General features: G+C 36.0%; 2 protein-coding genes across 3 annotated transcripts; one reads left to right on the forward strand and one right to left on the reverse strand.

Annotated features, from left to right (window-relative positions):
* Nucleotides 1-5,235: 5,235 nt before the first annotated feature.
* Nucleotides 5,236-17,783, forward strand: LOC132040072 (transcription initiation factor TFIID subunit 10). Of its 2 annotated transcripts, none has more exons than XM_059430688.1 (6): nucleotides 5,236-5,466; nucleotides 5,561-5,625; nucleotides 12,760-12,822; nucleotides 16,337-16,394; nucleotides 16,453-16,506; nucleotides 17,392-17,783. In XM_059430688.1, the coding sequence occupies exons 1-6, from the start codon at nucleotides 5,368-5,370 to the stop codon at nucleotides 17,470-17,472; spliced, it is 420 nt and encodes a 139-aa protein (XP_059286671.1). In that variant the 5' UTR covers nucleotides 5,236-5,367; the 3' UTR covers nucleotides 17,473-17,783. The 2 variants fall into 2 exon arrangements, with proteins under 2 accessions (XP_059286671.1, XP_059286672.1); XM_059430689.1 differs by having other exon boundaries at nucleotides 5,240-5,466; nucleotides 16,456-16,506.
* A 2,444-nt stretch (nucleotides 17,784-20,227) lies between these two features.
* On the reverse strand, nucleotides 20,228-23,999 carry LOC132039294 (uncharacterized). The gene is made up of 4 exons (XM_059429806.1): nucleotides 23,973-23,999; nucleotides 22,983-23,863; nucleotides 20,732-20,768; nucleotides 20,228-20,555 (listed from the first exon to the last, which is right to left on the reverse strand). The coding sequence occupies exons 1-3, from the start codon at nucleotides 23,997-23,999 to the stop codon at nucleotides 20,732-20,734; spliced, it is 945 nt and encodes a 314-aa protein (XP_059285789.1). The 3' UTR covers nucleotides 20,228-20,555.
* Nucleotides 24,000-25,759: the final 1,760 nt, after the last annotated feature.

Consider the following 25,759-nt stretch of genomic DNA (forward strand, 5'->3'; position numbering starts at 1 on the left):
TTTTCAAATTAATATTTAATTTTAATTACTTATAAAATTTAAAAGAAGACTTTTTTTGTGAGAACGTCATGGATTAGATGTTTGACAAAAAAAAAAAATATTAATAAATGTAATGTCATAACATTATTCAAATGTTTGACACAAAAATCTATCAAATGTAAGTGAAAAATAAACAACATGCAATGTGAAAGCAAATAACTTAAAATTGGAAATTTCTAAATTCAAAATCCAAAAGAAAAAGTTCAACATAATAATTATGTCAAATTTAACTAAGTAAGAAGGATTGGAGTAAATAAAAGAAAGGAAAAATATAAGTCAATAACCTTATTCACAATGAAATTCCTACTTTAATAAGGTTATATGTCAATGTTAATGAACACAATATTAAGAGGTGTAGTTTAAAATATTAGAATAATAACAAGGTTATGCTAAATGAATAAAATAAAAAATAAAAAAATCTAATACATAGAACCACAAGAAATATTTGAGAAGAAAGAAAAAAAAAAAATATGTATTTCTTGTAAAAAATAAAAATAATTCAAAAGTAAAAAATAAAAAAGAAATTAAAATGATAGAAATAAAAAAATATTAAAAATCAAAAAAAATTAAAATAATAGAAATTAAAAATAAAATAAAAATAAAAAGAATTAAAGTAAAAAAATTTTTAATTGCGGCGTGATATTACACAATTCTCGGCCCCCGCCGAGAATTGGAGAGTGGAAAGGAATTTCCACATGTGTAATTACTTGGTCAAACAAACAATAATTACACAAGTGATCTTGAGAATTTGAGCTTTTTTTAAGTTGTCACTAACAATAATTAAACTACGAACAATTAACTCATATATTTATCATGACCAAATTAAAGAAAATGATTACGAAAAGTCAATTGAAGCATTACAATTTCTTCTGCCTTTCGATTTGTGAAAATGATTGTGGCATAATGGTGTAGCAGTGGTGGAGAGGGAGGTGCCAATGGTGAAAGATGATATGGAAGGAGAGGGGTGGAGGTAATTGGGTTTGATTAGTGATATGGCATGCCACATGACATTTATTTTATTAAAATATTAATGCCATGTGGGATTGGGTTCCACCTTAGTCAATTTTAACGGTGGAGGGGTATATTTGTGCCCAAAATATAACTGTAGGGGTATATTTGGACCCAAAGTATATCGAGGGGTATATTTGACCCTTTTTCAATAGTACAAGGATATATTTGACCCTTTTCCGTTGTTAGAATGGTTCATATTGATATCATGATTTATAAATCGTATTTGCGAAGGCGATTTATATGTTGCATATTTCTAGTAGCTGTGTACAAGTCAGTATTTATCGAATGTGATTTATAAGTCGTAATAATTGAATATGATTTAGGGCCTGTTTGGAAAGCCACCTGGTGTAATTACTAGGATAGTAATTATACAGAGTAGTGTAATTACAATGACCTATTTGTTTGTGTAATTACTAGGGTAGTAATTATACAGAGTAGTGTAATTACAATGACCTATTTGTTTGTCATAACGTAATTACAATGTATTTACAAGCATGCTGTTTGGTTGCACCAGTGTAATTACACAGTCAGTTTAATTTAAAAATAAAATTTAATTATAAAAAAATTAAAATTAATATTTAAAAAATATTGCCTTTATAAATGATATTAAATTCGTTATTTAATAACACATTGTTTCTTGAAAATATATTAATTAATAATCATATATTTGTAACTGATATTGTAACAAAAATAATTGATATATATTTTTCAAATTAATATTTAATTTTAATTACTTATAAAATTTAAAAGAAGACTTTTTTTGTGAGAACGTCATGGATTAGATGTTTGACAAAAAAATAATATTAATAAATATAATGCCATAACATTATTCAAATGTTTGACACAAAAAATCTATCAAATGTAAGTGAAAAATAAACAACATACAATGTGAAAGCAAATAACTTAAAATTGGAAATATAACCTAAATTCAAAATCCAAAAGAAAAGGTTCAACATAATACTCTTATGTCAAATTCCAACATTACATAAGTAAGTTCCAACGTAACTTAAGTAAATAATTCAAAAGAAAGGAAAAATATGAGTCTATAACCTCTTTCACAATGAAATTCTACTTTAATAACGTCACTCGTTATATGTCAAGTTTGTTAATGACTCATTCTTTCCACTATTAAGAGGTGTAGTTTCAAATATTAGAATAATAACAAGGTTATGCTAAATGAATAAAATAAAAAAATAAAAAAAATACGAGTAATTACATGGAACCACAAGAAGTAAAGATTGGGAATGAGAAGAAAGAAAATGAAAAATAAATAATATAAAAAGAAAAATCCATTTTAAAAAATAAAAATAATTCAAAAGTAAAAATAAAAAAGAAACTAAAATGATAGAAATAAAAAAAATATTAAAAATCAAAAAAATTAAAATAATAGAAATTAAAAATAAAATAAAAAGAAAAAGAAATTAAAGTAAAAAAAATAAACAAACTAAAAAGTAATCATTGCGGGGTGTAATTACACCAATTCTCGGCCCCCCCCCCCCCGCCGAGAATTGGAGTGTAATTACACCTCATTCAATTACACCCAATTTCCACCTAACTGTGCAATTACTTGATCAAACAAACAGGCCAAACTGTGTAATTACACCCAATTCCAATTACCTGGGTGGCTTTCCAAACAGGCCCTTATAGTTTGATCTTGAAGTGGAATTTGAGCTTTTTTTCTGGTTGTCACTAACAATAATTAAACTACGAACAATTAACTTCGATGAAACTAATTTTTCGAGTTGAGTTATGACTTATGATTAATGTAAATAATCTTATCATGGTATGTAGGAATGTAGGATTCATCTTTATTATTGGGTGTATTCAATTTGAGCCCCTATATTATGTTGTAAAGCTTCGAATGTTTATTCCTGAGCATGCGGTTATTATAATTTTTCATGTTAAGTGATTTAACTGGATATATATTATATAACAATGATTAATTGACAAAAGTACATGTGTAAACATGGCGTTCATCTATGATTTGTTATAAAGAATACAAATTTTTACCTTTACATGTAACTGTGATGTTCTCCACTAACCTTATTTCCCTCGTGAACATCTTTTTTTACTACTTGATAGGGTCATTTATTGATAAAATTTGAGGTGATTCCAATTAATTTGAAAATTGAACATGTTCAAGTGATAGGAGAATCTTGGCGTAATTGGTAAAGTTATTGCCACGTGATTAGGAAGTCACGGGTTTGAATCGTGGAAACAACCTCTTGTAGAAATTGAGGGTAAAGCGGCTTGCAATAGACTCTTGTGATCCGGTCCTTCCTTGAATCTAGCGCATAGCGGGAGCTTAGTGCACCGTGTTGCTAATTGTTAATGTACAAGCGAAGTCTTATTATTGCTGCCATGTGACCAGGAGGTCACAGTTTGATTTGTGGAAACAACCTCTTGCAGAAATGCAGGGTAAATCTGCATGCAATAGACCTTTGTGGTACGATCCTTCCCTAAATCTCGCGCATAGCGGGAGCTTGGTGCATCGTGCTGCCATCTTTTAATGTACAAGTGAAGTCTTAATATTGATGCCATGTGACCAGGTGGTCACGGTTCGAATCGTGGAAACAACCTCTTGCAGAAATGTAGGGTAAAGCTGCGTGTAATAGACCCTTGTGGTCCGATCCTTTCCTGAATCCCGCGCATAACGGGAGGTTAGTGCATCGTGCTACCATTTTTTACATGTACAAGTGAAGTCTTAATATTGCTGCCATTTTTTACATGTACATGTTTTCACATGTTCGAGTTATGAAAACAACCTTTTGCAGAAATGCAGGATAAAGCTGCGTGCAATAGACCCTTGGGGTCCGATCTGTCCCTGAATCTCATGCATTGCAAAAGCTTAGTGCACTGTGCTGCCTTTTTTACATGTACGAGTGAAGTCTTGATATGAAAGCTTTAACGGTTAAGCTTATAATGAGTTTATATTTGACACTTTAAAGGAGCTAGGAATTTCAATAAGATAATCTTGTGCGTCCATTATGTCGAAAGTTTTTTTGTTTATAATTGAAAAAAGAAAAATATCAGTTTAGATATATTATCCAAAGTTCCTTTATTAATTTAGTAAATTATAATATCCTGCATTTTAATCCCCCATCATAGAGGAGAATAAAGTGATTAACATAAGTGATTAGGAGTATATATGCTTTAATGTGGGTTTTAATTGCGTTTGGCGCATAAGTGAAAAAAATAAATTAATCATGTCATTATTCTCTTGGTGTTTTTCTGGATGGTGGCCGGTGGGAATCACAATGGAAAAAAGATCAAGACAAGTTAAAAAAATATGTCATAGATTAACTCGTCCGAATCAAAGTTAAATAAAATATCCATATGGTGTTTTTTTCTTGCACATTTTTTTACAGAAATTGTTTAATCATCACACTGGGAAAAGAAGTTCAGTTTTTTCAAAAGAAAAAACTATAAAGAGGAACGTGTGTGAGTGCACAACAAACTAAAAATGAAACTATTTTCTGCTGTAGTCCAAATTGACAGATTTTTGGATGAATTAGTTTTGGTTGTGTCTAATTTGATCCATCAATAAGTCTACAATAGGATTTCTCACTTTATAAATAAAAATAGAGAAAAATAAAGAAACAAAAGCAAAAATATATTTCCTCCCGTTCATTATTGCTCGTCAAGTTTCATTTTTCGAGAGTCAAATTATATGGACTTTGACTAACATTTTAAGATGTATATTTTCATCATATTTATATGAGAAGAATTGTAACTTATAAAAATTTTCTTTATCTAAATTTCAATTTAAAATATTAAATTAATTTAATTTAATTTAACTCTAAACATTAGTCAAATTGATGCTTCAGAAGCGAAACATCACAAATAAAAGCAAAATATTCCATTTTGTATATTTTATTTTACTGTTATAAAAAATGAGAATTTTTTCTTACACCCCACCTCGCTCCTATATGCTAAGTGGTGGAGGTTGGCAGCGTGGACATTTTTCAAAAGTTATTAACATGCGAAAATAATGCATTTAAGTGGTGGAGGTTGGCATACGTGGACATTTTTCAAAAGTTATTAACATGCGAAAATAATTAAGAATTCATTTATATTTTAAGAAAACATCCCCCTCCCCTCGCCGTACCGAACACACCATTTGTCTGTTTTTTTGTTTTTTGTTTTTTCTCCCAATAGACTGATAGAGGGAGAAAACAATTTCCGAGTTATTTCTTTCGAATTTTAAGAAAAAAGAATAAAAAGCCTACAGTAAAAAAGGAAGGCAAAACAAACAAACAAACAAAAAAAAAAAAAAAACTTTTTCTTCAATTTCTCTTTGATTTTGCTGTGTGAAAGATGAATCAAAGTCAAGGTCAACAAACAAGTGAAGGTAGACACGAAGATGATGCTGCCTTAACCGATTTCCTTGCTTCATTAATGGACTATACTCCCACTGTAACTTACTTTTTACCCTTTTTTTATTGTTGTGCAATTTTAGGTATATACAATTTTATGTTATGTTTTTGTGATGGTTAATTGTTTTGATCAGATTCCTGATGAATTGGTGGAGCATTACTTGGGTAAAAGTGGGTTCCAATGTCCTGACGTTCGATTGTATGTACCCTTTTCTCGTTCTTGCAATTTAATTATTTTACTTGCTGCTAAGATTAGGGATAGAATAAGTGTTTGGATTGTTCTTAAAGAAGTAACTGAAATTACCATTGTGTGTTTATACAAGAACAATAGCAACAACATAACCAGTGTAATCTGAAAAGTAGTGGGTCGTATACACAAAATATACACCAGAAACTAGTGATCGATATTCCTTATCAGTTTCTTATCATGATGAATTTACATGATAAGCTTATGCTGATCACAGCAGTAGCTAGAATCAGTGGTGGAGGTTCAATTATTCTATCATACAATACATGTGATCTAGTAGATCTTTTATACAACTTATACTTGCTCCACTCACATATGTACAGCTGTATACAGCTGTACTTAGGCGTCCACTATCCTTCTAACTAACTAACTAACTTTCTCTCTCCTTCTAACTAACTTGTAGTTGAGCCACACTACTGCTACCACGTGCACATTCCTGCCTTTCAATACTCCCCCTCAAGCTGGAGGGTGAGAAAACATCTAACACACCAAGCTTGGATAAGAGTGAGCAATGTTGAGTTGTCCCAAGTCCTTTTGTAAGCAAGTCAGCAAGTTGAACTTTTGTGTTGACATAAGTAGGCTGAATGAGGCCACTTTTGATTTTTTCCCTCACAAAGTGACAGTCTATGTCTATATGCTTGGTCCTCTCATGAAATATGGGATTAGCTGCAATTTGAATTGCTGCTTTGCTGTCACAGTGTAGTAACACAGGTGTCACTACTGCCTCATTTAATTCCCTCAATACCCCCATAATCCAGATGACTTCTGAAACTGCCCCAGCCATGCTCCTATATTCAGCTTCTGCTGAACTTCTGCTGACTGTTTGCTGTTTTTTGGATTTCCAAGAAATTAATGACTCTCCTAGCTTGATCACATATCCTGTGACTGATCTTCTTGTGTTAGGGCAGGATGCCCAATCTGAATCACAGTAAGCTGTAAGTTGTGTGGTTGAATTTCTTGACAACAGAATTCCTAGTCCTGGTGAGCCTTTGATGTATCTAACCAGCCTCAAGGCTGCTTCCCAGTGTGACAACTTTGGTTGTTGCATGAATTGGCTCAATACCTGGACTGCAAAGCTAATGTCAGGCCTTGTAATGGTCAGATACAACAACCTTCCAATAAGCCTTTGGTATGCAGTAGTGTCTGGGTACAAAGGGTCATCAGTCTTGCCCTCATGTTCATCATAGGCAACTGTTGTCAGCTTCACATTAGCTTCTAGAGGGGTGTTGGCTGGTTTAGAACCACTTAGTCCAGCATCTGAAATCAGTTCAAGTGCATACTTCCTTTGATTTAGCAAGATCCCTTGGTTGGATCTGAGCACCTCAATGCCAAGAAAGAACTTGAGGTCTCCAAGATCCTTCATTTTAAAGTTTTGGTTCAATGAAGCCTTTGCCTCCTTTAACAGTCTGCTGCTGTTTCCAGTTATGAGTAAATCGTCTACATATACCAGGATGATTGCAATGGCTGCCCCTTCTTTTTTGGTAAATAATGAGTGATCATAAGCACTCTGAGAGTATCCAGCATGAAGCAGTGCCTCTGTGAGTTTAAGGTTCCATTGTCTTGATGCTTGTTTCAAACCATAGAGTGACTTGGTCAGCTTGCATACATACTCCCCCTGCCTCTGGAAACCCTGAGGCAAGTCCATATAGACCTCTTCATCCAAATCTCCTTGAAGAAAGGCATTATTGACATCCATTTGAAACAAGGGCCAAGAGTGAGAAGCAGCCACAGCAATGACAGTCCTGACAGTGACCATCTTGGCCACTGGGGAAAAAGTGTCATGATAGTCAAGACCCTCCTGTTGGTTGTACCCTTTGGCAACCAATCGTGCCTTATACCTTTCAACATCACCATTGGCCTTGTATTTAATCTTATAAACCCATTTAGAACCTATAGCCTTCTTACCTGGTGGAAGAGGCACTACCTCCCAAGTGTGATTCTGTTCTAATGCATCCACCTCAGCCTGCATGGCATCAACCCAATGTTGATGTTGAGAAGCATCCTTGAAAGTAGTTGGTTCTATGGTTGAAGAAATAGCACATAAGAAGGCTTGGCAAGCATGTGACAGACCTGAATAGGATAGGCTATATGCCATAGGGTAGGAACAGTTGTGGGATGTGGGAGTGATGTAGTCACTATGCCATATTGGTGGCTTGATGACTCTGGATGTTTTTCTTGGATTTGGTAAGGATTCTTGAAGAGTAGGTGGAGAAGGTGGTTGTGGTGGGATAGGAAGAGTGGGACTGGGGTCAGTCCCTGATGGTATAGGAGTGGGCAGGTCAACACCTTGAAGTGAGATATCTGAAGGAAGAGGAGTAGGAGATGAGTCTGTAACAGGAGGTATGTCATCAGCAGTAGAGGGTGCAGGAGTAGAGGGATCAAGATGCGCATAAGCTGGTGAGGGAACAGGTGAAGATGTCACAGGTATGACAGGAAGAAACATGTCATCACCAGGCTCCTTATGGGCAGTGTTGAAGGGGAACACTGATTCTCTAAAAGTAACATCTCTGCTGATGAAAAAGGAGTTGGTATGAAGATCAAATAACCTATAACCTTTTTGTGTCTCTGAATATCCCATGAAAACAGCCTGTTTGGCTCTTGGGGCAAATTTGTCTGATCTAGGTAATTCTGTTGCAAATGCTAAGCAACCAAAAACTCTCAAATGATCTATGTTTGCTACTTTGTTATAGAGTAGTTCATATGGTGATTTACCCTTCAAGACAGCAGTTGGTAGTTTGTTAATGAGATAGACAGCAGTCCTGACACATTCTCCCCAAAATCTAATAGGTATGGATGCTTGGAACTTTAAGGCCCTAGCTATCTCTAGAATGTGTCTATGTTTCCTTTCTACCACCCCATTCTGTTGGGGTGTGTATGCACAGCTTCTCTGATGAATGATACCAGAAGAAGTGAACAATTCCTTGCATTGAGAGTTAAGGAATTCTGTTCCATTATCAGTTCTCATGGTTTGAACCTTGGTATTAAACTGTGTATGGATCATAATAAGGAAATTCTTCAACACAACCAACACTTCTGTTTTATATTGAATCAAACAGACCCAAGTGTATCTGCTATAGTCATCCACAATTGTAACAAAATACTGCTTTTTATCATAAGTTTGTGTCCTGTATGGACCCCAGACATCTAAATGAAGCAATTGGAAAGTATGATCTGATGTAGTTATGCTACTGGGGAACTGCAGTCTAGTTTGCTTAGCTAAAGGGCAAATTTGACAGTAATGTGGAGTGCCAAAATTTACTTGATTCCTTAGTGAATGAATATGCTGCATTGCCTTTTCTGATGGATGACCAAGTCTGAGATGCCACAGGTCAAGAGAACCTACATCCTTTATGGCTGCACCAATAGTTGCCTGAACTGCATTCTTCAACAGATAAAGACCATTGGATGCTCTACCAATCCCCAACACCTTGCCATTGTAAAGACCCTGCATCACAAAGAAATCAGGGAAGAAACTAATGCTGCACAGTAGTTCCCTGGTTAACTTGTATACTGACAGCAAGTTAAATTTGAAATCAGGCACATGAAGTATATTTGTCACTTGATGAGTTCCCATTAGCAAACAATTTCCTGTATTTGCTATGTGTGTCCTTTTTCCGGTTGGCAATTGAATTGTGTTGTTAATTTGATTCTTTAAACCTTTTAGGTCATGTAATAATTCCTTGCAAGAGGTTACATGATGTGTAGCTCCTGAGTCTACAATCCACTCATAATCATCAGTCTTAGACATTAGTGATATGCTACCTGCCATGTTTGCCATGCATTCATTTCCTCCCTTTGAATTGTGCAGCAGTTGCTTCACCTGAGCATGCTCCTCATCAGTAAGGTAGTTTCCTTGTCCATGATCACCTGCAGCTACATTATTAGCATATGACCTGAAGTTGCTTCCCCCTCCTGAGTGATGGTTCTGATTATTGAAGTGTGGTCTGAAACTGCTTCCTCCTCCTTGATTGTATGTGTTTGAACTTGTCTGGCTTGTCTTTTTTTTACTCTTGAAGTCAACTGGATATCCAATGAGCCTATAACAGTCCTTTGTCAGATGTCCCTTGCAGCCACATTCCTCACATGGACCTGTTTGGTTAGACTGTCCTCCTTTTCTTCCTTTCAAATTCTGTCCTCCTTTGTATTGTTGTCCTCTACTTGCCAATAAGGTTAATCCCTCATTGTTCAGTTCAACTACTCCCAATTTCCTTTGACTTTCCTCTTGAACCACTATAGAGTATGCTTGATTCACAGTTGGTGTATTTGTTTTGAGCAAGATGTCACTTCTCACATGAGCAAAAGTCTCATTCAACCCCATTAGGAACATCAACAGCCTCTGCTGTTGTAAATGCTCAACATAGGCCTTAGATTCTTCACACTCACATAGTGGTGATGCTACCAAGACATCTAGTTCATCCCATAGATCACACATCTTTGAGAAGTAATCTGTTACTGAATCTGTTCCTTGTCTAAGAGTAGCCACTTCTGTCCACAGTTGATATATTCTAGTAAGGTTAGACTTATCAAACCTCTCCTTGAAGTTTTCCCAAACACGTTTAGCATTAGATGCATAGACAATGGTTGTTACCAATCGTGGATCAACAGTGCTACTTATCCATGACAGTACTACAGCATTGCATCTTTCCCACTGATCTGCTAATTCACCTTTGTAAGCACTTTTTACACATGTTCCATCTACGAAGCCAAGTTTGTTTTTCACCAACAAAGCTAGTTTCATTGATCTACTCCAGAGTGCATAATTCTCTGGTCCTGTGAGTTTAAATCCTATCAATGCCACACCTGGTGTATCTGAGGCTTGCATGTATAGAGGGTGATTGTGTTCGAGTTCAGCAACTGTTTTTGGTGCTGCTTTTGTAATCATTTCTGGTGTACCTTCAACTGTTGGTGGTGCCATTGCACAGCTGAATTTACAGTTTGCTTTGATCTATTTGTTTCAAAAACTTTTGATTCTTCAATTTCACCTATTAATGGTGATTTTCAGCTTCTTCGACATGCAAAGTGATGGCAGAATCTTCAATGCCAGTCGTCCCAATCTCGCTGCTCTGATACCATGAAAAGTAGTGGGTCGTATACACAAAATATACACCAGAAACTAGTGATCGATATTCCTTATCAGTTTCTTATCATGATGAATTTACATGATAAGCTTATGCTGATCACAGCAGTAGCTAGAATCAGTGGTGGAGGTTCAATTATTCTATCATACAATACATGTGATCTAGTAGATCTTTTATACAACTTATACTTGCTCCACTCACATATGTACAGCTGTATACAGCTGTACTTAGGCGTCCACTATCCTTCTAACTAACTAACTAACTTTCTCTCTCCTTCTAACTAACTTGTAGTTGAGCCACACTACTGCTGCCACGTGCACATTCCTGCCTTTCAATATAATCCAACAAGTGGGGTGGTCGAGCGGACCGAGGAGGCGAATCTAGAATTTTTAGAATATGGTTTCACTACTACGAAAAGAAGGAAAAAATGTGTTAAAGTGGGAATTGATCCCTTGTACTCTAGATGAATAACTCAACCTTCAATCAAGTGCACCGTTTAGCGTTCTTGTAGCATGGGTTCCAGCAGATAATATTATACCAATTTTAGAAAATATATACATAAAACTACTACCTATTTTTACGAAGAGATCATGGGTTCACGTGCGCCGAATTTTCTACCCAAATTCGCCCTTGACTCAGACTAACTCCCTACCTCGTGGAGGTATTTTCATGGGTTTATGGTGAACTATTTTTTACTAGGTTTATCCTCTTTTTTGTTTTTGTTTTTAATTCCGAGAAATCTATCTGGAACCAACCATTAGGACCAACTGTAGTCGTCGAAACTCGGGTATGATGGGCCCGCCCCTCTATGCGTCTCCACTTATAGCTTTTTGGACGGTTGTTATTTATTGTATTGTTATTTTAAATGCAATGTTTGTTTTGATTATTACTTAAACTTTATTGTATCGTATCATTAAATCCATTGTTCTACTCAGTATCCTACTTTTCTTTATAAATATTGTAAGTTTATTTGTCATATTGTTAATATGTGGCATTAGGTAACGATAGAAAACAATACAATCTATCCAAACATTAAATTCAGCAAAATAATGCAATAGAATACGATACATTCTGAAATGATGTGTAACAACCATCCAAACAAGTAGTTAAATACTAGGCTTAGTTCGCTTGGCGTAGGGCTCTAACTTACGAAGCCTCAAATCTCTCAACCTTTGCCAAGTGAGCTAAGCCCTGGGGCCAAAGGGAGATATTATATTATTGCAGCAAACAAACAAATTGAGCAAAGGTGCCCATATCATCCTGTATAATCCAACTTGGGAAGAAGTGCTCCCAAGATATTTCCTTCTGCGAAATAATAGAAAAGTTTGCTAAGTTATGTGCTAGTTTTGTTTAGATTTTTAGGAATATTAACAAAGCTTACATGATCAAGCAAAGTCGATAGATTCCGAATGTCTTTGCTAGTCACTTCTATCTCCCTGAGGTAGTAATATTTTTCTGGATCACATCTATAACCCTCTTTGCATCCGAGAAAATCTTCACATTCTTCCAACCATTCCTGATTGCACGTTCAAGAGCCATTCCTATAGCAACGCTTTAACAGTCCTACCTTTTCCCACAAACCGGATTGCGGACCCATGGGTATGAATCAGTTTCTGGCTATCCAAAGCCGCAACACCAATACTTGCCAGTCTAGCATCCACCTGAAAGCCCGCATCGGTAAACAATAATATCTTTATATCTTTATACTTATAACTATCAAATAGTGACTTAGAGACAATATTTCATGCTTTAAGTTCCGTTTCTTTTGATCTTCTTTAATTTTTTCTGGTCTGGTAGTAACTTTTAGTAAAATTAATGAATATATGAATTGGGTTTGTATTTGCTCTGAATATATGAATTGGGTTTGTATTTGCTCTTTTATAGTTGTAATTTTTCATATTGTAGCATTTGATGTTTCTTTTGGTAGCGATGCATGATTCATTTTTGCTGTTTTGTATCAGTTTCAGACACTGTAATTTTTTATTGAGTTTTTCCTCCGTGCATGCAGAATAAGGTTGGTGGCAGTTGCTACACAGAAGTTTATTGCAGATGTTGCCACTGATGCTCTCCAGTATGTTCATGAATTATAGATCCTTCTTTCTTATTCTATTTTTCTCCTCCATCTATTGTTAAGCAGGCTGCTACTTCTTCGGCATATTGCTCATTAATTGTCCCTTGCGCGATAGTTGTGCCTGTCTAAGTGTTTTCTTTTCTATGATACTTCTAATTTTTAAGTGTCCCCCCCCCCCCCCCCCCCCCTCGTTCATACCAAAAAGACCCTAACTTTAACACAATATAGCACACAAATACGAGCAAAGTTTAGTAGCACCTCCAATGTCGTAAAGGAAGTCCCCCCCCCCCCCCCCGCCCCCGCAACACTACCACCGCCACACACACACCCCCACCCACCCAAAAAAACCTCTAACAGGAAGCTCTTTTTTAGTGTGTGCGTTTGGGAGGGTGGAGGAGGATTGTCCAGTACTGGAAAGGCGAAAAGCATAGAATAATGTGTCGGTGCTTTTAAGCGCATTCAGAACACAAGCTTTAGTGTAAAGATTTGCAGATGAAGATTATATCTGTGTTTAAGCAAGAATCATTAACTATAAATTCCAATTTTATGGCAAAGGAATTGAAAAATTACTATTAAGTGAATATAACTCATTTTAAATATCTATTCTAATGCAAAGATGCAGTTTTAAGTGAAGAAGAGTAGAGGGGTGGGTCCATTATCCACCAAGTTTCAAACCAAGTGCCGATGCTCTCGGGGATTTAAAAAAAGATGTAGTTTTAAGTTTCTAATTCAAGCTAACTAAGTGGTTGGTTTTTTACTTCATTTCTAATTTCTTATTCCTAATCGTTCAAGGAATTTGTTCATAAAATTTTCTTAAAAATTAATGTATCACCTATAATCATTGTTTAACTTATTCCTCAATAAGATAAGAAAACATGGGCCGACAAGCGCATACAGGGAGACATCCCTTAAAGCCTTGGTGCTGGCATTGTAGCGCTGTCTAGGCAAGATTAAGTGTCTAACTAATTCTACATCTAGCTTTTGAGTTTAACCATGTCTCAAGCTGTAGCTTTTAACAAGACTGGGCTTGTCTGACTTTTATGTAAATAGTGGAGGAGATACAAGTATCTGTTAAACTACTTAGCTAACTAGTTCCGGAGAGGAAGATATTATGTTTCTTCCGCATGATTTGAACTCCCCCTTATTTGCAGCATCTGATCGTCTTTGCCACATAATCTCTTCTTAGTTGAAAATATAATCTGCAGAAGGAGTCCGTCATGGCCTGTAGTTAACTACCTTCTAGGTTTCTACCCTTTTTCTACTCTTGTTACTTTTCTCTACGCTCTAGGCTCTAGGAATCCATATTGAGTAATAAGGGAGTTCCTTCTGTTTTATTTAGAAGTTCTCGTAGAAAAATTTAAGCAGTTAAATACCATATTCTCTCCTTCCAATATCCATCTCGTTTTTCCGCTCTTGTAAATAATGTTAGTTAACTGGCAAGCTCCTCTATCTTCTAGTCTTGCAAGTTTCTCTAGATCCCATAGGATTCTGCCTTCTTGTTCTTGGTAAATGTTGGCTATTACTTCCGTTTGCTGGCTGGTAATGCAAATAATTGACAGAAACGCTTCACATTCAGGGCATCATCATACAAATTTCTGGTTTCAGAAACCGAGTGTGGTTCTGCCACCAATTTTGTAGTTAATATTACAATCAAAATCCTCTCAATACTTCATTACTTTCTTTCATAGACCCATACCATAGAGTGACGCGTTAAGGATTGTTCATCATCCCACATTTGAACTCAATATTTTAGTGCAATAAGGAATCCACTGCATTGATCCACTTGGCTACATTCGCCCTCTTGCCTAGCAAAGACTCAGAATAAAAGAATCAAGAGAAAAAAAAAAAAAACAATCATAGTAGATCGCTTTTCGGGAGATTTCCAAACAAACAATTTCAATGCCCTCCTCCATAATGCATGTGTCGCTATCACAAACCTCCAGATCTCTTTTTCCCCAATGTGAGTGAACAGTCATTTATTGGCCTCTATGAGGCCCATTTCAGCTCAAAAAGAGGTAATTAACCAATCCTTCAATTCCTCATCGCATAAAATCTCTTTATGCAACTGAACCAAGAATTTTCTTTCTTCATCATAATCGAATCACTCTTCACAACTCAGGATTCTATTTCATCATCAATCCAATCCAGTTCACGTTTTTTCTTCTTCTTATCAATGAATAGATCTCTTTACTTGTTGTATGACTTAGATGTCTCGTATTTCTCAAAAAAAAAAAGAAGAGAAGATTCAATTGATGAGATTTGGTATGACATTGATTATCTTATTTCTCAAAAAAAAAGAAGAGAAGATTCAATTGATGAGATTTGGTATGACATTGATTATCTTGATAAGATTGATATTCCAATCTTTCTTTTTAGAATATATTGATTTGACCCCTTAAGCGGGAGCAAACATGTTGCCATCAGATGCAGAACCCCATATTTCCTCTAGAGAATCTCCTAGTTGTTCCAAATCAACAAGAAATAGATTCTTTAACCAGAAAAAATTTGGTTTAGATGTTGGATGCATATCCAAAAGTTTTCGCAACTCAATCATAGATGATGGAATCATCAAAGATTTGGCCTTTTTTTAACTGTCTGTAACTCAGTAGAGGCCCAGAAAACAAAGAAAAGATGTATACGAACAAGATATCCAGCAACAAAACGTGATCAAACCAAAAAAATCCAGCAAACAAACAGAAGGAAAAGTATTGAATGGAGGAACTCCTGATCATTTGGCGATCTCAGATGTGTTAGTATCAATGGTGACTCATTATCTCGGTGAACCATTCCTTCGATTAGTAGAATATTATGTAAACACTCACTCAAGATCTAACTTATCAGGTTCCATTCTGGAAGCCACATTTTTTTTTTCTGAGGAGTTCGCCATGGTATATCTGATCCATGTATAATATCATGAAAAATAGATACAAAATTGTGACTGCTGCTAAGTATTGGCAATAGGTCGGAAAATATATATAAAAGCATCACATTTAGATATTTGTACCCTGTCGAAGCAAGGAACTATGACATATATGCTTGGAATAATTCATTTCCGAGAGAGTTGTAAAAGCACTGTCTTGTTGTATTTAGGAACTTTTGCTTGCATTGTATTATTTGGTCTACGTTCTGAAACTGATAAATTCGAGATTATGCTGGATTATACCCAAAATATCCCTTTTTGGCTCTCTTTAGCCCTATATCTCTTATCTGAGAATATCTGAAATTACTAATTTATTTTTATGTTGGGTTCTGTATTTAAATATTTTCTGTATACAATTATATATAAGTAATTTCTATATAATCTCTAAGAAAAGTCTTTTCCTTTACTATTATATGTTAAATGAGACAAAAAGACATAATGAGCAGAAAAATTGTATATATCAGTGGAGGAAATAACCTTGTACAAGACAAGACTAATAGAGCTAAATTTCGCTAATTTCACATTTCTTTGGTTTATGTTTCTCGGAAATCGAGCTTCTAGTATAGTAACTTTCTTATTTTCTTGGTGATGCAGGCATTGCAAGGCAAGGCAGTCAGCTGTTGTCAAGGATAAAAGAGATAAGCAGCAAAAGGTGCCTCACCTATTTCTCTTTTCATTTCTTAAGCTTATAGGTTCTAACTCTGTTTCAGCAGGACAAACGTCTTATCTTGACGATGGATGATCTTTCAAAATCTCTACGAGAGGTAAGCATCAGATTCGAATCATTTTTTGCTGACCTATCAAAAAATTAAAAAACTATTATTCAGCACTGTAATTTCATCTCATTCACTCTGTGAGCAGTCTCCTGTATAGTGCTTTTTGACCAATAGTTATTTGTTAAAGTGGTATATACTTGTATTTACTTTTTCTTTCGAAATGATATTCCTAGTTAAATAGTTGTGTACAGTGAGTAGTGAGTACCCTTAGAGCTAGTGACCAGATAATCAAGAAAAAAGGATGAAGCTCCATGCATAAGCGATGGATTGAAGCCAAAGCATGAGATATTGAACATTAAGTGAGCTTAATTTCTCTGCATCTGATAATGTATCTATTCTTTTACATCATCAAGTTAAGACTGGTGGGAGGTAGCAGGTACCTGGTAAAATAATCGAGGTGCGTGCAAGCTCGTTTAGTCACCGCTGTGATAAGAGAAAAGAAGTGATTCACATTGTGTACGGTCATCTGTGTCCTTGAAGTTCTTGGTCTATAATTCCTTTTTGGAATTTTAATTTTTTGTTGTTTAATGCTTTTGATAAGTTAAAGATTTTATTGATGCGATCGGGCAGTATATTGTGGGTATATAAAAGTAACCTTAGATAAAAAATGTGATTATCTACAAAGAGCAACTAAATTATCTATACCAACAGGGACCTTATGGATGCTGCAAAATATTTTAGAAGCAAAAGACATTCCCTAATGGGTAGAAAGGTGTTCTCCGTCCCTTTAGAACCTCCCCTTGCTTCTTCCTCTCCAAAGGTTGTCCTTGTGATGCCAATAGTTTTATCGATTCAGTGCTATTCTTTGCAAAGATATTTGGTGTTTCAACTTGCTTACCGTAGTTCTCTGTAACCTTTTGATTTGCATTGCAGTATGGTGTAAACGTCAAACATCAAGAATACTTTGCTGATAGCCCGTCTGCTGGGCTAGATCCTGCTTCAAGAGAGGAATGATCTAAAGCCTGCAACAAATTTCTGTTCGGGAGGTCATTGCCTCGTCGTCCTCTTGATTTCTCAAAATCGCAAAAGCTATATGGGTGTTGGAGGATACAACTCTTGATTACTATGCACCTATATATGTATCTGATTCACTTACCAATATTAGCTGCAGTTGCCACCATTTATAGATTGCTTGTTTTGAGGTTCCTTCCGTGGTAGCGACAGGGGTGATATTAACAAATGACAACTAGCGCAGATGTTTAAATTTGCTTTCAACTGGTTGATGAATGTACTTTATTTTGGCTGTGGGTTGGCTGGATTCTTCATTTTTCTTTCCTTGTTTCTTTTCTTGCGCTGTTTCTGAAGACCAGACATCTTTGGGTTGGTACCTCATTCTAGTCTCTTTTAAACTTTCTTTTGTAGAACACCTGGGAGATAATATAAACACTGCTCATGGTGTGTGTATTTATTGTGCGTTGGCAAAAATAAACGAAAGGAGCATAAAATCGAGGAAGTTATACTCAATCGCCTTAGAGGTGGGTTGCCTTGAACTTTTGGCCCCGCTTGTCCCATGGGCAAATCTTCAAGGTCAATGTCAAAACTCGTTAATCTTGAGTTTTGTCCATGGGGCAAACGAGGTCAAAAGTTCAAGACCACCCACCTCCAAGACCATTTTTGTAAGTGACAAACGGAATTCCCTGTCCAAGTAAACTAGTAGAACGCAATGGCCTCCCCAAAACTATTGAATAATCTCATTTAATGAAACGATCACTCAATATTTCTTCCCAGGTTTGGACAAAATTTTCTACGGAAAAGGGTCAAATATACCCCTGTACCATGAGAAAAGGTTTAAATATACCCCTTGTTATACTTTGGATTCAAATATACCCCTGCCGTTATACTATTGGATCAAATATGCCCCTTCTCCGTTAAAGTTGTCCAAGGTGGACATGCTATCTTACGTGGCACTAACATTTGATGAGTTGGATGCCATGTCACATGCCACCTCAGCGCCCCTAACCTATTTTACCCCTACTCTCAATTTGTTCTTCCCCTAAAAATTTTTCCCCCTCCATCACCATTACCGCCACCAAAGTTGGTGACTGTGGTTCAGGAAACAATGTGGTAGATCGGCAGACTGGGAAACAATGAAAACACTACGAAAAAAACGTTTTATACATTCAACTGCAAAATGGATGTTGATTTGACAATATACTTTAATTTTAAAAATTTTGATCGAGAATTTGTTCAAGCAATGAATGTGTAGTGCAGTTTTTTTTTTTTCCTTTTCTTGAGGTTTTCCAAAAGTGTGTGTGTCTAAAGGTGAAGAAAAATCTAGGTTGGAGAAGAAGAGAATAGGTAGGGTGGGGGTGGAGATGGCGCTGATGGTGCACCGTGGGTTGTGGTGGAGGAAGGTAAGGGAAATGATAATTTAATTTAATTTAATAAAATAAATAGAAACTTATTATTTTTTATTTAACTTTTTTGTTTAATGATTAAAAAAAGTTTTGTCTAAAATCGATTTGTGCCCGAAAAAAAAAAGTTGGTTCATTTCTACCTTCATCTTCAATTTTAGTGGTGGTAATGGTGGCAACGGTGGTGGAGAGAAAGAAATTTTAGTGGTGGAAGAACAAATAAAAAGTAGGGATAAAATGAGTTAGGGGCACTGAGGTGGCATGCCACGTAGGATTGGATGTCCACCTTGGACAACTTTAACGGAGAAGGGGTATATTTGATCCAATAGTATAATGGCAGAGGTATATTTGAACCTAAAGTATAACGAGGGGTATATTTAAACCTTTTCTCATAGTACAGGAGTATATTTGGCCCTTTTCCGAATTTTCTAAGACCCCATTTATTTGGGATTATACTGGGTATGTTGTTATTTGGGCAGAGTTTTGTACAGAATGTAACCAAGGAGATGATATGAATTGATTGGAGACAATGATGGCTTTCATCATCGTCCATATTGCACAACAACGTAATAAGTATTAATTAGAAAATCTTTTTCCTCAGTGTCGTAGACTGCGCAGCATTGCGTATGAAGGGTCTTATCGTCGTCCTCTTTAGGCTCGTTCATGACATAATTTAGAATTTTAAAAATACTTTTGTTCTCATAAAATTGCAGTTTCATGCTCCAGGTTTCAAAATTGTCACCTTTGAAGTTTTCATTTTTGTTAAGCTCAGCAACAATTTCCCTTGAAACAATCAACATGGTTTGCAAGGGACATGAGGGAAACAGTCAACATGGTCTGCTTGGACGTAAAGTTCGACATGCTTTGCCAAACACAGTTTCACTATTAGCATAAAAGCAGACAGATTTGATGTTTTCGACATATGCATAAATATAGACTAATAAACACAAACATAGATCCCAGGATTGGAAGTTCACCATCTTCGCATTATTGTCTAAGAATAAATGTTGAATATAAATTAAAGTCTAAGAATAAATGTTGAATGCAAATTAACACAATCAACTCAAGTCAAGTCACCAAATAAAAATACTCCAACAAGATGCAGTCATTAATAAAAGAATTAGTCGCTGTATCATGTACCTTACCTTCCAGCATAGTAAAAAGACTTTCATAAAAATGAGTTTGTAGATCATTATGCAGGGGCTTTAGAAAATGTTTCATTTTATTTTCGATGACCTGAACCTTTTACTTAATATAACAAGTCGAGGTACGTACTTTAAAGATCAAAACGGAGATCATTCACCAAACTTAGTTATCAATCCATCATTAGTGAAAAAAGTGCAATATTCATACTATGAACAAAAGCAATATTGGAAGTTAATATTTACCCTTTTGGAGTCTGCAAAGATAATAGATCGATTTGAAACGTCATGATTACAGAAGTTAAATTGTCTAAAGACTATCTATAAAGCCTTCACTTTATCATGAGCAAGCATCAAGCTTACAGTCGTTCACACCACAACTAAAAGAAGAGGGGTTTAACCTTTCCCTTTTCACTTCGTGGCCACTAGTCCACAGTGAATACAAACACTTGGTGAGTGATTGCTAGTTTTCAGGCGAATGAAGATACGCTCCAGTCTTTCCGTTGGATCCTTATTATTCCTAGAACATGCAAAAAATCACCTGTCAGAAATGGACAGATCTAGTTACTGGAGCAACGGGAAGCATGGATTGCACCATCGTAGTTGGGAGGAGTCATTAAATTGAGTCAATCTCTACTGGGGGTGAGGCAGGGGGAGGGAGAAGGGGAACTCGTGGGGGGCGGGGTGGGGGTGGGGGGATTCAATTACACTACTTACCTAATTGTCATAGAAGCGGGAACGTCGCCTTCGAGAACTGCACCACAAAAGAAGCATGAAAAAATAAATATTGTGAATCACACTGAACATTAATGACAAAGACACTATTGACTATGCAAATTGGCTAAAGCAATCTCCACCACATGTTATTTCTATGCTTATACAATAGAATGCTTAAACTGGACCAGCCTTTAATGACACTAATTGGTGAACTACTGTTAGATTAGGAACTGGTCCAGTTTGAGAGGTTAGCAATGTATCCTCCTACTGTTAGCCAAAAAGATGAAAAAACAAAATGCCATTATCGGACCATCTACAAAGCAAGAAAATTATAATTGCTATATTCTCATGATAGAATCAGTTTTCACTATCTGAAGATTCAGGCCATAGCAAATGATTGGCAGTCAAATGTTTCCATCGAACACGATTTATGAGGCAGAAGAAAAGGCTCCCGGTAGGCCAGTACTAACAGCATGGTTTTCACAACCACACTATAGTCACTAACCCCAATATCTTAGCTCTGGAAATAGCAAAAAGCCAATAAGGTGGATGGTATAATGTTAGAAATGGTGGAAATAGCTGAAATGCAAATACCAATCTTACCGGTGAGGATCAGAGAATGAAGAAGAAAGGTCTCTTCTACTCCTTTTCCTGGTCTATTCCCTTGATACTTTGTTGGTTGGACTTCCAAGACTAATACTTTTCTTCACCTTCATATCTAAATATAATTTAGAATTTATAGCTCAATTTTTGTGTGATGACTCTAAACAGTAGAAGTTGTTTGTTGTTTGATCATTTTATGAAAAATGGAAGGAGTGCCAGCTTAGATGAAAGAATCTGCAACGGAAAGCGACACTCTTATCTCCAGATAATGAGAGCTTTTTCTACAACTCATTTTGTTACTTTCATATTATAAACTTTATAGGTTTTTCACATGGAATTAGTGATACGGAGAGTGTTAGAGCTTACCGGGGATATAATTATTTGCGATTTAATCTATTTATAAAATTAATTTTTGTATACATATAAATGAAATTTATTCCTTTTTTTGAATAAAGTAACAAATTTCATTAAGGAAAGGGCAAAAGTTTGCCCCTATACCAGAACTCAAGAAGTATACCAAACAAGTAAAACCTTACAAGAAGACATGGTGTTCTACAAATAACACCCAATCATCTATACAGGTAGGAATCCAATGGGTGCACCCAAAAGGAAATAAGGGAAAAAAGACTCTTTCTCAAGTGTACAAAGTATTTCTCTATTCCCTCAAAAGCTCTCCTATTCCTCTCTTGATACGATCCACATAAGTGCTAACGGTGCGTCATCTCTTCCTTCTTCTAAATGCCCAACTAAAAATTGTTTCTTTCACGGTGCCCGGCATCACCTACTCAAGTCTAAACCATCTCAAAATTTCCCACCATAAACAAGAAGCTATCCGTCAATGTAAAAGAGGTGATTCACATCTTCTCCTGATTCTTTGCATATGAAACACCAACTGACACAAGTAATCTTTCTCTTCCTCAAATTCCCGCTGTCAGGATCACTCCCCTTGTAGCTAGCCAAGTGAAAAAACCCACCTTTCTCGGTACCCCTAGGGATCCATACCGATAAATGTGGAAAAACACACTCCTATCTAGTTAGAAGCTTCTCATAAAATGACTTCACTTGAAAAGACACCATTTTCCCCCTCCCCCCATCTCCATACATTTTGACTATCCATAGTAGTTTTTTGTTGGTGAAGCAAACCAATCAAGTTTTGAAATTCTTCAAACTCCCAGTCTTGCGTCTTGAATAATTTTGCTAAGGCGATTAAGTACTTTGTTCATAAATGATACCTTTTTATTTCGTGAGGTCAACTTTCCTAGCATGTGTATATTTGTAAGAATCCAAATGAAGCAATCTGATGAGCACTCGACTGAAAAACTTAGAAGAGTTTATAAGAATCATAAAAAGAATATCTAATGCATCGAAATGTGTGAACAATCTGCCCACAAATTTACAAGGATGTGTTCTCACATGCTTACTCTATGGCATGTAAACTAGATGGCTGAATATTTCTAAATTAAAAAAGAAAAATCGATATTTTGCTCAATCTTATAGGGAATGAAAGACAACAGCTTGAGGAATCCTGAATGAGATCTACAATAATGGATTTTCACATTTTACAGTGACTAAAACATCCTCAAATCAAGATTAGCTTAAGAAAATGTAGTGCATAATGAAAATAAAGGCCTGTCCTGAAGTTACTGACCCGTGACTATCAGCTCTTCTCCTTGAGAAGCCAGCAACAGTTACAAGTTCATCATCGGTCTCATCAACCCCATAATCTACATACTCTACGGATGTCACAGAACTCTCATCAGAGTTCGAAGCATCATAACCCAAATGGCGGTTTCCTCTTCTTGTATTATTACTTACTCTAGATCTTCTTCTGTTTCTAGACGTCCTAAAGTTATTAAATACCTGATACAAGATACATGATGTCCACCAGTTCCCTTCCGCCGAAGGGAAATTCTCAAATTCATCATCAGAATTATCATTTCCATATTCAATCACATAATCACCTAACACGACCCCTCGGGGAACTTCTGCATGAATAGTACTCAAGACGTCTATTATTTCAGAGGACTGCTGAAAATTTTCCCAATCAACCTGTCGAGCAGGATCTATTTTTGAGGGACGTGCATGAGGGTGGTCAAGATTAGCATGTTTCTGAAGTTCCACATAGGTTCCTTTAAATCCACATTTATCCTCTTCACAACAGCGTTCCTTGACATCGAGATGTGTGCGAGCCTTCTCAACAACAACCCATCCAGTAACTTCTCCCCTACACAAGGGGCAGGTGGGCCAGCTGTTGGCTTCCGATTTTATCACATCTTCTTTCTCACTGGATGTCGAAAGTGATTGTTTGAAGCGTTCTAGACAGTTGGAATGCATATGATCTGTGTCACACAAAAAAGGCCTGCAACCCTTGTCATATGATGAACACTGGAGGAGTACACCATTGTGAGGGAAGTCCAAGCAAATGGGACAAAACACATCATCCCAGTTGGTATAGAGCTCCACCTCTTCCATAGAAAAATTTGTCATAGCCCGAAGTTTCAATGATGGGAGAGAGTAAAGTCCAAGTTCCTGTCAGCATACAGCATCTCCCTTCCTCTGCTCAAAATTAAATAAAATTGAGCTGACAAACTGTGAAATTTTGCAAACAAAAGCAACAGTATAACGTGAGTAAGCAAACATGTCCACTAAAACAAGCTGAACTCATGGGTCAACAGCTAGATAGAAGAGCAAGAATATCTCAGAACCGTTAACCAAAAAAGAAAGAGATAAAAGGGAAAATTACGTGATATAATGACTCCGTTTTAGCAATACTTATAAAAAGTAGCTAGATTTTTAATTTTATAGAAGATTTTACATGTATGACGACCAGTGTGTGTATGACTATGTATGTACGACTGGCGACGGCTAGTGCATGTATATATGCATGCATGACTTTATGTATGTACCGCTGGTGTATGTTTGTGTGTATGATCTCTTTTGGAAAAGAAAAAAAAAAACTATTGCTATATTTGAAAACCCAATAATATCGCCATAATTTGTTATTAGGGGCATAATAGTGCTATTAATGAAAATTCCCCAACAAAGCCAAAAGAAGAGTAAGCTAATCAGTGAAGGCTATTAATCTCTGGAGGCAGACAATTGAGTCATCATCAATTGCAACTTAACCCAAAAAGAGAATTAAAAATATTATTGAGCAAAGGTAAAGTGATCATTATATGACTTCACTACACCAAAATGCCGATTGTCATTTCACCTCATAATACTCACCATTTCTTTTATCAATTACAAGCAACCAAAATATTGGTACGGAAAAGCTTCCATAAGAAGATGCAAATATTGATTCTTGTATAAGAGGATTCAAACACTAAAAAATAATTTGTATATCAAAAGACCAAATGATCAACTATTGAACTTAAATGCAGCCATATTAGATATTTGTCTTTCAGGAGAATGACATGACTTGTTGGCAGCAAGAGGGGCTATCCTCACAACTTAAAATCTGAGAAAGAATAAGGGATAAGATGCAAGAATTGGTCACATGTGCAAGTGCGTGGGAGAAGATTTAGAGCACCTATTGTTGCATCGCAGGTCACTAGCTACTTGGTGGTAAACTTTTTTGAACATGTTCTGCATACATTTGATGATGCCAGCTATAGTCAAGGATGTGATACTCAATTGGACCTTCAAGCGCGGGAAAAGATGCAGAGCTTGCGAAGTTTCCCCTTGGGCTCTTACAGTTCAGAGAGAAGGTAGTTGGAGAAAAAGGACGTTCTAATGCTCCATATAAAGTGGCATCCTTTACCTGGTTGGTTGCTCGAGAGGCATGCTTAACACATGAAAACCTTCAAAGGAGAGGATTTCAGTTATGCTCTAAATAATTTTTATGTGGAGAAAAGCCAGAGAGTATTAGGGTGTGTTTGGTATTTGGACCATATAGACACCCTTAATCACCTTCTTTTTTTTCCATTATCACTTCATGGATCAACTATGGCAGCTGTTTCTTAATAAGGTGGGACTTAAATGGAGCAAGTTAGGACATACGAGTAAGCTATTGAATTGTTGAAACATCAAAAGAAGAATTCCAGATGAAAGAAATGGTGGCAAACTATGCATTTGGTGGACTATTTGGAGGGACAGAAACTCCAGATGTTTTGAAGACAAAGGAAATTCAAATCAAAAGATCAAAATGAATTGTTTGCTTTTGTTTTATTTTTGGTGTAAATAGAGCTATGTAAATGATACTGAACCAGTGATAGATCTCATTGAATCCATTTACAAATTTCAAATAGAAGGCATATACTTTTGGCGCATCGTAAATACTTTTGACAGCACGTCTTGGTACTACATTAGTAATACACTTGCCATTTCTCCAAAAAAAAAAAAAAAAGGAATAGGAGAACTTTTGAGACAATGGAAAATACTTTCATACTGAGAGCCATTCTTTTGCTAATTGTATATTTTTTT

The sequence above is a fragment of the Lycium ferocissimum genome, chromosome 12 (genome assembly GCF_029784015.1).
Source record: "Lycium ferocissimum isolate CSIRO_LF1 chromosome 12, AGI_CSIRO_Lferr_CH_V1, whole genome shotgun sequence".
NCBI classification, from domain to species: domain Eukaryota; kingdom Viridiplantae; phylum Streptophyta; class Magnoliopsida; order Solanales; family Solanaceae; genus Lycium; species Lycium ferocissimum.

What these genes read in the sequence shown, in the direction of transcription:
- LOC132039294 (XM_059429806.1), bottom strand. Translation starts at nt 23,999, where the DNA reads ATGAGTTCAGCTTGTTTTAGTGGACAT. An exon ending in CAGCTTGTTTTAGTGGACAT is followed by an intron (nt 23,864 to 23,972) that starts GTTTGCTTACTC and finishes GTATGCTGACAG; the next exon opens with GAACTTGGACTTTACTCTCT. An exon ending in AGAAGAGCTGATAGTCACGG is followed by an intron (nt 20,769 to 22,982) that starts GTCAGTAACTTC and finishes TTTGTGGTGCAG; the next exon opens with TTCTCGAAGGCGACGTTCCC.
- LOC132040072 (XM_059430688.1), top strand. Translation starts at nt 5,368, where the DNA reads ATGAATCAAAGTCAAGGTCAACAAACAAGTGAAGGTAGACACGAAGAT. An exon ending in CAATGTCCTGACGTTCGATT is followed by an intron (nt 5,626 to 12,759) that starts GTATGTACCCTT and finishes CCGTGCATGCAG; the next exon opens with AATAAGGTTGGTGGCAGTTG. An exon ending in GTTGCCACTGATGCTCTCCA is followed by an intron (nt 12,823 to 16,336) that starts GTATGTTCATGA and finishes TTGGTGATGCAG; the next exon opens with GCATTGCAAGGCAAGGCAGT.